General features: G+C 38.8%; 1 protein-coding gene across 3 annotated transcripts in view; it reads right to left on the bottom strand.

The window, feature by feature from the left end:
- The window catches only part of CPNE4 (copine 4), a 189736-nt gene that overhangs the window by 107196 nt on the left and 69064 nt on the right, over window positions 1–13476 (bottom strand). For all 3 annotated transcript variants that reach the window (XM_008933532.4, XM_018075700.2, XM_018075699.2), the window contains exon 3: window positions 5205–5384. In XM_008933532.4, coding sequence (XP_008931780.1) covers window positions 5205–5384 — 180 coding nt within the window. The remainder of the gene's footprint in view (window positions 1–5204; window positions 5385–13476) is intronic.

Below are 13476 nucleotides of genomic sequence, written 5' to 3'. Positions count from 1 at the left end.
GTCACAGATACCAAGAAATCCCTTGAAGAGAACTAGTTCAGATGTACAGGTCAATAGCCAAGGAATTGTCATTCTAACTGTTCACAGAATTCCTGTTTCTTGGTAGAGCCAGTTTTAGTGATATAATCATCCTCTCTGTACATATGATTCTTTCTGTACCGCACACCCCTCTCCAAGATTTCTTTTGTTACAATGCTACTGTTCAGCTCACAGTCTATTTACAGCTGAATTATACCTCTCCCTGTCTTTGTGAAACCTGAACCTGAAAATAGTCAATTGAAACAGAAGACTGAGAAAAAAAGATATCTCTATTACAAGAGGCTTAATGTTATTACAGGAAATAGCTTATCAATAGCATAAAAAGTCATTGAATTTAATTAGTATGCAGAGTAGCAGCCCCTTTAGAATTAGTCATAATAATAACTTATTATAATAGCAAACTATATTTTAAATTATTTTTCTAAAGACGGCTACAGTAATTCATACAAAAAGATAAAGCACGTAAAAACAAAGCAGTACAAACTGTACAAGTAATTCCATTAACTTTGGTAAAATTCATCTATAACTGAAAATCTTACAGCTTCAGAGAGGTTGCAGTGGCAAATCACGAGTTTTCTGGGGATAACTGAGGTGTTGAAAGGGTTTGGTAAGGTTAGGGAGAGTGCTGCATTCATGAGTTGCTTGTGCTCTGAGTCAGCCCTGGTAGAAAATGACATTCACATCTGATAAAGTACTCTATTCATCCCACTAATGAATAGAGCAACTTCATTTGGAGGAGATCAAAGGCCAAGTATTTAAAGGTACCCAGATGCCTAAGGAGGCATACAGACACCTAATGAGATTTAGGAATTCAAATACTTCGAAAAAAACTGGTCCTATGTCTTTTGCACAGAAGCAGTTGACAGTCTATTAAACAAATATTCTCATACAGACTACTTCAGTTTAATTAATTCAGGTGCAATCATGGATCTTTTAGCCTTTCTCTAATTCAAGAGCAAGGAGATTTGCAGTTGCTGAAACTGAACTAATAATCAGTCAGCATTTTCAAGTGCATAATCTGCTAATGGCATATATTATCAAAAGCACACAAGAAACAATTATACTCATTACTGAGAAGGAAGATTTCCAATCTAATTTGTACACAAGTGTGTGTATGGGTAATATTAAATCTCAAAATAATACTTGAAAAGGTTCTTGACAGGAAAAAATTTACAACTCTGCGGTTTTCTTCTGCTACTAGTTGAGCAAGTAAGGGAGTAATGACATTTTAACACATCTGTAAATTAAAAGAAACTAAATAAGGAATAGAACCCTGAATCCGAAAATGGCAAAGATTAGCTGCGGTAAGTACTGAAAGAAAAGCCACAAAGGCTACACCGACAAAATATGTCACAGAGAATAACCCAGCCCACAAAGCTGGGGTGATTCACAGCATTTAAGAAATAACAACTTTACTGGTTCCCATAATTTAATGGCATTGCAGGCACAGCTGAGCAGTAATCAAGAATGTCTTGGCAACATGAGTTTGTTTAGTTCTCATCAGAAAATGTTTATTCATTGAAATAATTTTTGTGAGTTCTTAAAGAATAGATTAAAACTTCAGGGTGAAACTTCAGAGGAAAGCCATCTCATTCTAAGCCATCCTCCTGACACGTCATTCCTGTGTGGTTAAGTAGTTAACTTTGGCTATTAGAAAGTTTGTGCCCTTACTGTACTAAATGATGCAATTTTAATGTTCTGTAAATTTTATGGAATATGAAACCAAACAATTCCAATAAGAGAGCTTTAGAAGCTCAGAACATATTAAGGCACTAACACATTAGATGGTCTTTAAGGCCCGTTCCAACCAAGACTCTTCCAGGATTCTGTGAATCTAATTTCACAAATATGCTTCCAATTAAGAATAATCTTTGTGAGGTTACAAGAACAACACAGTATAATTTCCTTGCTTAAATAGCTACCATATGACTGTACAACTTAATTGCTAAAACCAGTATTATTAGATATTAGTTTTATGCAGTTACTCAGAAATTAACTCTAAGATGGAAAATAATAACATTTTTTTAAATGTATAGGTTTTAGTTATGCGCTTTAGCCTACCTTTTAACAACGTCACTTTACTTAAGCAATACAGCATGGTCAGCTTAATTGCTTGGAGTATGGTACATTTCTTGATGTAAAGTTCCTTAAGAAACTTCATTTTATAAACAACTTATAATTGCAGACCATTATTTTAAGATTTTGCTACTAACTGAGGAAAATTTGTCTGCACTTTCAACTTTACTACCTTCTGTAATATTTTAGGTTTTTTTTGATCTGGCTGTCATTCCAACTATACAGAACATATTTGTTAACATTCTGCCAACCTGCACATTACCAGGAAACTCAAGAAGCTGGAAAACTGGAATGTAGAAAGAGCCTTTCTGAGTGGAAGGAACAGACTTTTAGTACTTAAAAACACACAAAAAAGGTTTCCCCCAAACACCTCACACCAAACCTCCTCCTGTCAAACCCTTCAAGATATAATCTCCTATTGTTTTATTTGAAAAGGTAACTTTTGAACATGATGGACAAGATAAATCACTTCAAGGAAATGTCTCTATTTAGGACACTAACGTTTTCCTAATTATACCCAGCAGGTATCTATCCACAACCATTTATTCTACTGTGTTTAAATGCTGTGGCATAGGAAATGCCTGTCGATGCATTTACTCTTCACATCCAGGTATAACTGACTGCATGCCAGGATGCTTTTAACCACAGTATTTACGAGTAGAGGCACAGAATTGAATTGTCATGGCAAGAGCAATAGAACTAAATCTTGCTGCACATGTAGTGGGATGTCATCAGAGTGTATTGGTTCAGGATCTAACAAGTCACTGCTCGCTGTCACGCAGATTTATTTGAGTATTTGGGAGGAGATTACTGACACCTTCCAAATTAATGCATTTCTTCATTGTTTGCATCCAAGACCCCAAATTTCCAACACACTTGTACCCATCTGGTAGGCTACATGTAAGATTGAGATCAGAAGAAAGAAAACTCACTCCTCTCTGTCTGCTTACTTTATAACTAAGCTATTGCCTTTCCCAGCATTTATTATTCCTATTAATTTTGTTTTAGGTAAGAGTATTACATTATTTGGGCAAACATGTAGGTTTACTTCATATCTAAGTGATGATCTATAAACAAGTACAGGTAGCAGTGAATCTCTTATAGATCAATTATTACCTAGAAGAGAGCATAGAAGTTGGCACTTACGGAGAGGTGGGAGGGGAGTCAGTTTTTCAGACTATGCCCAAAAATCGACAGCCTTCCTTGATGTCTCAGATAAGGCCTACTTGAACTGGGAAAGTGAATTTAGAGGCACTTTGACATAAAATCCTGTTTTATTCAGGCATTAGAGTGATGTAGAACAACAAATTAATGTCAAATTTATCTCAAGAAAAGCCATGGCTCTATTATCAGCATGAAAAAAATATGCTGTAATTACACCAAACAGCTAACCATGAGCGTAAGCTCTGTATGTACAGACTGTGCTGCAGGATTTTCAACGCTGGCTTTACTTGAATGACAATTCCAGTGTTACTATTTTTATATCAGTTGAGGAATCATATAAAGGTAATAAACTAGAAAAGGAGGGGAAGGAACACCACAAAAAAGGTTTAATATGAGATCAGAGTCCTCCAGGCTACATTACTGTGAATAGAATTCACACTGTTATTATTTTTGCTTGGTTACCATTAAAATTACACTGCAACCAACCCAGCTGTGTGCTATTTATAGAGATCAAATCATTATAAAGACATTTATGCTACAGGCAGCAGCAACGACATTTTTCCCTCCCTTCATTTTCAAGCCAATTAAGAGAGAAGAACATTATAATAACATTTTTCTTTGTTTCCCATTCTCTTTGGTCTTATAGGATAGCTTATTTTCATTAAGATACAAGAACTCTGTCAAAAGGAACAGACTTTACAGAGCACTGTAAATACCCTAAATACCAATATCTTCATATTGAGCTTTCAATTTAGTAAATGCATATATTTCATACTATTTCACTCACTGGGAGAGCTTTTCCTCATTCAGCATTTGCCCAATAGCTCTGGGGAAAAAAATCAGTGATTCATGTGCGGTGAGTTTGAGGTAGGAACAACAAGAGGTGAGAAAACAGGAAACAAAAGCTTTGCAGCATTTTCCATGACAAACTACTATGTTCAGAATACAAACTTCTGCAGAAGCACTGCAAAGCATAATCTAAACAAAAGCACTGCCTGCTCTCATCACACAAGGTGGAGATTGTGTGATGGAGGGCGCGGAGAGCAAATTTACACTCAGTTCAGTGAACCTGAGGCCATCCTTGGCATTGAGATTATGGACAAAGCAGAAATCTGTGTTATGAAATACTGCATGACAAAAATGCTGCCTGTTAGAAATAAACTGTGATACCTGGGACACTAGTGTGCTACCAGTCAGCAGTATGGGAACTCACTACAGACCTGGCTCTGATGACCTCTAAATATCAATACTGTGAGTAGGACTTCTCACCTTTAAACTTAGCAATTTAAAAAGTTAGCTATCTATCCTAAACCAGCTGTCTAGACTCTCCCGACAACTGATGAGGAAAGATAGGTATCTCCTGAAGACAATTTATCCTAATCTGTGATGGCTCTCTCAGGTAGAACAAATCAGCTGTTGGAACTGTCTGTTTCTCTCCACTGAACTAAAGATGGAAATCAGAAGAGTAACTTAGTCTAGACACCTAACTTCAGGATGACTGAGAGTCAGAGAAATGAATCCAACCCTATTTCTCTATTTGCCACATCACCAGGCATTACCCTCTGTGAATAAATGGTATTTTTAAGTGTTCCTTGGACTTGGAACTTGCTAAATCCCATATAATGTTAGGAACAGTGACTTTCTCCCAGATCAGTCTATTTTCCAACACCAGTCTAATGAGCATGGGCTTTTATTGTCCAGAGCCAACCACTGATGCTCTGTTTCCCATAAGCACTGGCTCACTTGAAGCTGTACTACAGCAGTAAATCAAACCACCAGAAGTTCTTAATTATCCTGTTCAAAGCACCAGTTAAGAACTTTGTCATGAATGGAAAACCTCACCCATCAGTCATTTACCAAAGCAATATATTTAACATATATACAAAAGAAGAGGGTCAAGGGCAGAAAATGGCAGCGATACCTACTTGTCCAAGAGTGCACTCCATGCCACCAAGAAAATCCGCTTCCTTCAGCCCATTGTGGTTGCTGCTAATGTCATGCACTTCAAACCGCAGTCGCTGCACTTCTTCAAAATAGAAGTCCACTGTGAACAGCTTGGAGAAGACAGGATTTATACAGGTCCGAATCACTTCTGTCCTGTCAACCTGCCAAATCAAAAAGAGGTCATACGAGTGGTTTCTCAGTGATGGACGACCAGGAGCTTCTCAAATACACTTTCCACGTTTATCAAGACTGACAGCTGTGACTATGGCCACAGATACTACTGTTTGCATTGTCAGCAGCAGTTGCCATTTCTGTGCAGGGCTGGCCACCAACACAAGGTAAGGCCAATTTCCCCTGCCTCGCCCTTCCAGCAAGCCTTTGGCAGATACTGGTAGGAACATGGGGCACAGTGAGCAGCCTCCTTTGCAGGGTGAGCAACAATTGCCCCACCAATTGGGCTCATACTGGATCAGTCTGGTGGCAAGTCAGAAGCTGTGCATAGGCAAAATGACTGTCCTGTGCTAGACTAATAACTGGGAAATAAGCTGTAGAATAACTATAAATTTAACATCTCCAGCAGTACCCATCCATCAGTACAAAACAGTAGCAGAGCGATAGTTTTACTGAACTAGATGGAAAAGCAAGCAAAGCCCCCAGTAATTACTCATTTTGGACAACTTGCATGATTAAGGAGTGCAGAACAGGATCCACAGCAACAACTTTTCTTATAGAATACATCAATTTTTTCATCCCCCTAAGCTGCATCACAAGAATCTGATGGATTATATACTGCTTTTACCTATCTCTGAGCCTTAAAACTGCTAAAGAAACACCATCAATTCTATATTGTACTTTCTAGTTCTCTTAAAATGTAGTACTTGGGTTTCCTATTTTTGAAGTAGGCCTTTGCCACCTTTCATTATGACACATCATTGGTGACACTGTAAGCAATGAAGCAATTTCCTTTTTTCCATTCTCTTTGCCCTGGCACAGAAAAAAACTTAATAATTCTGTAAGATTAAAGGAACTGATCCTGAAATGAAAGAGGTGGCTGGTGCACCGTGGAACAGGCAAATTAAATTGCTCAGAGGAGGAGTGATGAGATCTTTTGTCTGATTCCTGATCAGGAACATCTGTTGTGCAAAAAATGACAGCTGCTTTCTTCACTTTTCAGAGTTTATAATGCATTAGCCTTGCTAGTAGTTATCGGCAAGGACACAAAGAGTCAAGCAAATCAAAAGCATGGGAAAAAATGAACAGTTCCTGGTAGCATAGACTGATTTTAGTGCTCATCAAAGGTGTCAGATTGACAGCTCTGACAGCTGAAATTCTTTAGCTAATCATCAAACAGATGCTACCAGTCACTAAATAGATGCAAACCAGTGCTACCATTGCTGTCTTCTCACATAGCTGTGTCAATGTGCTCTGACTATGCCAAGGTGAGACCACCACAAAAATGAAAACAGCCTTACTTACAAATTCAGTTCTTAATCTCTTCACTTAGTCTGGCTAAATATGATGGTTTTGATAGCACTGATGCAAAGCATAATAAGAACATAAGATAAGGTGAGAAAAGATATCAGCTACCTTCATTCAGATGCTGGTCTATCTCAAAAAATTTTTGTTATCTCCACTTGCAATCAGTATGACTTCAAATCACTATTACTGCTGCAACATGAATTTTTTCTTATGCCAGATGACTAACCAGTTCAATGGGATGTCCCTGAGATCTCTTCTAAGTGGAAAGTCATTTGATTCGCTTGCAGAAGAGTGGTCATCTCATGAACTAGTCCATCAGCAGACCCAATAATCCAAACATTTAAACAATTAATTTTAAATCTTTCTTCATAGCCACAGCAGTCTCCTAAATTCATTCCTTGTAATTGTATATACAGTTATGGCATCATTTTAATTGTTTCATTGGTACAGCAGATCTCCTCAGGCAGTAACTGAAGTTTCTGTTATTGTTTCACCTCAGCTCTTCCTTGCTGCTGGAATATGGGGAAAGGGTTCTCCACTGTGAAATACTGCATGATTTACACTTGTGTCCAGCTCAGGCTAAATACGTGACTTTTCAGGGGAGTGAAGCACCTGAAAATGGAGGCACAGGTCTGCAAAAAGGGACATTAGGAATTTCAGTCTCACATAGCGATAAGACATTGCTTGCTTTTTCCAGCCTGTGATTGACTGATATCTTTCCTTTGACAGACACCGTACTAAAATATAGCCATTTCACTGAATTTCCCCAGTTTTTCCACATTATTGAGATGATACATCAAGCATGTCACAGCATGGGATTATGTGAGAAAAATGTATATCGAAAGAAGCAATGCCAACAGCTCCACAAGCAATATAAAATTCTCAGCTGTCAGCACCACGCAATAGCATTAACTCTATTAGTCTACCTTGTCTCCAGTCTGCTTTGTCAGTGTATTTCATAGTTACCCTACTTGGCTAGAAAGTCTGGAAGGCTTCCTCAGCCTGGGAAGCTTGGCTCCATTTCCCCTCTTTGATTACTGTGCAGCAGGGCTAAGCACTGATAACCAGCTAGAGTGACTCATGATGAAGAAGCAGTGGTGAATGGAATAGTTCAATAAATTCCCTAACTGTCATGGAACACTCTAGGTTAGAAGATGCTATATAAACGTAAGGTATAATCTCCGTTTTACTTCAGTCACATATTAGAGGCTGTTCTTTCTTGAGTATTACTGCTCTCATACTCAACTGTAAAGCCTTAACATTCTCTTTAGAAATGCTGGATGAGCATGAAACCTTAATGAAAACTGGTGAGAGTACTATTGCTATGTGCAGTTCATGCTGATAAAGATCAAAGAGGTCATGATCTACAGTGCTGCAGACACTTAAAAAGAAAACCAACAAAAAAACCTGACTTGCTTTTGACCACAACAACTTATCCCAATACCTGCAGGGCCTGTTTAATTTCCATGTTCCATGCTAACCTGAAGGAGAGGTTCATAGCAGTCTGACAAGATGTCAGCCTCAAGTCATATGCCCTTAATCCTGTTGTCACCCAAAATCAGTAACAGCACTTCCACGTGCATGGATGATGAAAATACAGTTCAGCTTTGCCCAGCCTCATTAAATTGAACATTCAGGAAGTCAGAACTTCTCAGCATTAATGCTCTCCAAAACACAACAAGGAACACCAGCAACCACAGTAAATCCTCAATACCTTTGCAGAAGACAGCTTTTAAGTCAAACAACAGTATGTTAGAAGCAGGTGAAATTTACACTATTGGTCTTGCAGAAAACACCAAACTCTTGGGCAATCTAATCCTGCAGACAGGTAGATTTTTCAACAGGACATGGACAGGGGGCATGCCAATAACTTCAGGATTTGCTGATGCCTGATATATGAACCATCTGTTATTTCTGGACTTAACTAGAACAAGGAATTTCTCCAATTTATTAAAGCAGAACAAATTTTCAGAAGAAACGATTGGCAGTTACATGCACCTTTGGGCAGTGTCAAGAGGTAAAACTGACCTTAAAAAGCGCAGTGGTCATCTGACACCACCATCTGAACATCTGTTTCATGATGCAGCTTTACCTGCACTTTCCCTTCAAGGACAATTTATACAGAGAAAAGGACTTGCATCTTCACCTCCTGGGATGGACTCATGCTGCTTTCCCTCTTCATCTCTTTAGGTCCTTGTCACTTCACAGAAGGTGGCACCCTGCTGAGCAGCCAGGATTACTTGGCAGGCCCATCTGGAAGCAGCCACCCTTTGAGCTTCCCCTTGGGGAACTATGAATGACACACAGACACCAAAGCTGGCATCCACAGAGTGAAGCTCCATCTCAACAGCAGGAATTAAAATACAGAAAAGAAAAGGGCTTCTTGCTTTGGGCCTTCTGAATCCTCTTGTCAAACCTGTAGGAAGTTGGAAGCTGGGTCTGAAAGTTGTTATCTCCCTGTACTCCTCACATGGATGGACAGTTAGCAGAAATGTTTGCCTGTTTCCCTGTTTGCCCACCGTCACTGCTGAAGAGCTGCAAAACTATCTTTTCAGTCAGATAGCATCAAATTATAGGAAGATGTCTCAAAAGACAGATGAACAAATACTGAAATTCAGGCTTCTTACGCTGTTTATATCTTTTGTCTGTGAGCTGCTGAAAAGTAGTAAGCTTAGTAGAACTCTGATAAACACAGTAATTTCAGTGAGGAAACAGTTTTTCAACCTAGAAAAAAATTTACTGACAAAGAAGTAATTCAAGGGTTGAAGTACAGGCTGAGGATCTCCTCTCCATCTTCCAACATTAGTTGAAAAGTGAAGCTTATGGAAAAGAACTAGTCTGAGAGGGACTTTTTTTCTTCTTTCAAAATCAGATGAATGTATAAGCTACTGCATATACAAGCATAAACAAGGATTTTGTAGGTTACTGTCACCTGATATCTAAGGCTTTCAAGTGACCATAAAAACAACTTCCTCATCATGCCCTTGGGAACAAGGAAAATGGGGAAATATCTACAGGACCTGATGCTCTGCACCTCAAGGCCATGCTTCAGTATTTAGCACAGATCAGTTGTGTGGAGAACTGTATGCCTCCCCCCCCCCCCGGAAAACTGGTACTTATCTGCTCTCCATTGCATTTCCAGCAAACATGCAACTAGCACAAAAGCAACACATTTTCAATGGTTTTTACTTGGTATCTTTGAGGTGAAGAGCAGTCAAGGGTCATGTCTTCTAACCAAAAGGACAATTTTGGGGGGGAATTTTAATCAGAATCATGAAACAGCAAGGCAATGCTATGGCCAATAATTATATAGTTGCCTCACGAACTAAGGCAAATCTTTGTTCTACAGAATGACGGTCTGAAAATCTATACTGGTGCTGCAGTCTCTAAAGTGTTTTTAAAAACCTAGTTGAAGAGCCATAAAAATGCAAATTTCATTAAATAGAGAGGGTGTGTTCCACTATTCAGACCAAAGTCTGCTTTTGGTGGCTGCTACATTTTTAGTAAGTTCTTAGTCCAATAAATTAATCCACTGTTCCCTATATATTTAACAGGCTATCAAGGAAAAAACAACAGGCTGTGTTTTCAATAGAAGTCATTATAAAATGCTGATTAAACTGAGAAGAATCATATCTTTCAGCTGAGATGACAAAAAGTACAGAGGTGAAGGGGTAGCATTAATTTTAGGTGATCTGAATTTTAACAAGACTGAAAATTTCCATGATACAGTACCTTACATGAAAATTTGATACTAAGCAGAAAGCAATTTACACTTTTCTTGGTGGTTCCTGAGGAAATTATTAATTTTTTTTATTATTGACACTGCTTTCACACCATCACATTTCTATTTCACAAATGAAAAGTCATTGCAAAGGTCACCATAATCTATAGCCCTTGTTTTTCAGTTTAATTGATGATTGAAAACAGCAGAAAGAAACCAGTAGGTCTTTAATTCTTTTTGGGTTGTAGAGCTCAAAGCTGAGCACAGTCTTCTCAATGTCAGCAGAAGACTTTTGCTTTTGGCTTGAAGAGAAGCATTTAACGTGAACGGTCTGAAAATTATTTGCAATTAGTTTCTTTTATTTGTGTATCTATATAAATATTAGATAGCTTGTAAGTCAAAACCATGAAGACCTGCTTTCTAGCAATGGAAAATTAATATATAGAAACAGCCCAGGCCCCAAGGGGCTTCAGTCGGAACAACTGAAATTAGAGTAAAACAAGCATTAGTATTTCTTAGTTGGACAATTCTTCATTAATAAAGCCCCTTTCTCTGTTCAGAGCCACTGACTGGCCTCTGCTTAATTACTTTTACTTTTTCAGTTACTTTTCATTGCTCATTAAGCTGAATGTTGGCAAACAGCTCAAAACGCTTCTTGTAGTTCCTGAGATTGGTGCTAATAACGCTGAGGTCATGGGTTTGATCACCGTAGGGGCCAGTCACTAAAGAGCTGGACTCGATGATCTTTGTGGGTCCCTTCCAACTCAAAATATTCTGTGAAATATATATCCATCTGTGAAATATAGTAAAAACTCTCTACACAAATTGCAACAGATAAATTATCATATCTACTATGTATAAATACTTTGAGAAGTTCCCGGGTGGAGTTGATATGCTCATAACTTTTAAAAGGAGAGAGAAATGTGATTGTTGATAGGCATTTGCATATAGTTTATCTTATTAACTCAGAAACAAAATATAATATAGCTGTAACAGTCACTGCACAGACAGTCACTCAGTATCTGCACTTGAGGACCTGTACTGAAGCTTGGCAGACTCCAAGCAGTTTCAGAGTACAGGTTTCAGAGTCTCATCTGAGCAACTCCAAGCTCTCACCCTGTGGGTGCAATACAGGCTAAGTACTAGTGCCAGGCAAATCTTGATAACATTGAATGGGGACATAGTTTCATGGGATGGGACAAGACGCTCAATCCCCAGTATGATGAAAGCAGGACCTAAACTGGTTGGGAGCCCTTGTGCCATGGGAATTGCCAGTTTTCTGGAACAAAAATCCTCAGAGAAAGCTACAACACTACCCTTTAGCTTTCAGACCATGTGCGGTTGTCATTGATGTCCTTGGTAAGTCTGGGTTTTTTAGGCTGCATAAAGATACCGGAAAGTGCAAAGGTATCCCTCTCACTCACTGTCCTTATGGAAAGCTCAAATACAAGCGAAAAAAAACAAGTGCTCAACTAATGCATTAATACACAGTCACACTTCTCCTGAATGCAGTAGCTACCAGATTTTAGTTCACTATCCTCTGGAAAGAAAGATCTTCATTTCATTCAAATAATTCTGGGAACTAGTGGACACCAGTTCTTCTCAGCCTAATGTCACGAAACCCAAATATTTTGGGCTGGAGGGATAATTTTTAGTCATGGCAATGAAAGCAAACAGATTAAAATTGTTATCTTGTTTGGAGACTTTCATGTAATTCCCTTGGTCTCTAACAGTTTTCCAGCTGCATTTGTCAGTTCTGGGAGACCTCTTCTGCCACGATTCTGTTACAGTTGGATGACACTGATGCACTTTGGGTAGATTATGGCCCACTCTTTCCTACTAACTAATATTTTAAAAACACCCTTATATCAAAAAACCCCACAAAAAAGAAGGCAAAACATTTAATACAACATATAATAAAGAATGTTTTAAAAAATGAAAATAAAAATATTAAATATTAACATGCTATTATTAATGTTAATTAATTTATAAAAATCTATAATGGTAAAATATTCAAATTATTAAAAACTAAATTACCCTTAAAATCTTTTTTACTTTTTTTTTAATAACAGACTAAAAGGCTAATTTGGCCTAGTGATAAACTGCAAAGCAACAAATATATACCCATCTAGTGAAAAAATAGACATAGAACGTGTGGTTGTATCACAGGGAATGAGTCATACCTATTGTGTCCCTAAAGTACCGAGATGATCAGACATTTTACAGGGAAAGAGTGTGACACTGGAACATGAACTTCGGTTAAACAAGAAGTCAGCCAAAGAGGTTTGATGAAACTTTTGCCTGGAAGGGTTTGAAAATAAGCCAGCTGCTCCTCCTGGACCTCAGACTTAAGGGCTCAGCTCTGTCTGATTTAGACCAGAATGACCAGCTTTGGTTCCTCACACCACTGGGGATGATCTGAGTCACCAGTCTATTGGCTATTCAAATGTCTCCCTCTACATTCTATTTTCTATATATTATGACATACTTATTTTCCCAGAGAAACATACTGCAACCATGTCCCACCACATGACCTTACCTTTCCTGACCATAAGAAATGCCTTAAAATGCCACATACAGCCTTCGGTTTGCTTGACACATGAATGCAGTGCCATAGCACTGGTTCCATGGGAATGCCAGCTGACTCCCAACACCACTGGCAGTCCCATCATGGGGTACATATGGCCAAGAAGGGACACCAGGACACTGGCACAGCAGTGCCTCTGGGCCATTTGTTGGTGTACCAGTGAGCCCCAACTGGAAATTGCACACACACATCACTGACTGATCCCCGACCTTTCCTGGCCTCTTGGGTTAGTCACTGTCTCAGCTCAGCTGCCACAACTGCTTTGGCTCTTAGGGGGAAGCGCTGATGGGTAGAGGGGTTGGTGAACTGCTGAACTGAGACCAGCTCCCTGAGGAAGCTTCTCATATGGAAAAGAGGAAATCTCAGAATGTGTCATCTGCAAAGGCTTTCACTTACAAAGCGCTTTCACTTACATCCTGGCCAGTCCAGGCTCAGGGATGCTGAGGGAAACATGTAAGCCAATTTT

Source organism: Manacus vitellinus, unplaced genomic scaffold, assembly GCF_001715985.3.
Source record: "Manacus vitellinus isolate BGI_N305 unplaced genomic scaffold, ASM171598v3 scaffold_3_pilon, whole genome shotgun sequence".
Lineage (NCBI taxonomy): Eukaryota > Metazoa > Chordata > Aves > Passeriformes > Pipridae > Manacus > Manacus vitellinus.
Note: the sequence above shows the minus strand (reverse complement) of the source record. Positions and strands in the feature narration are given on the sequence as shown.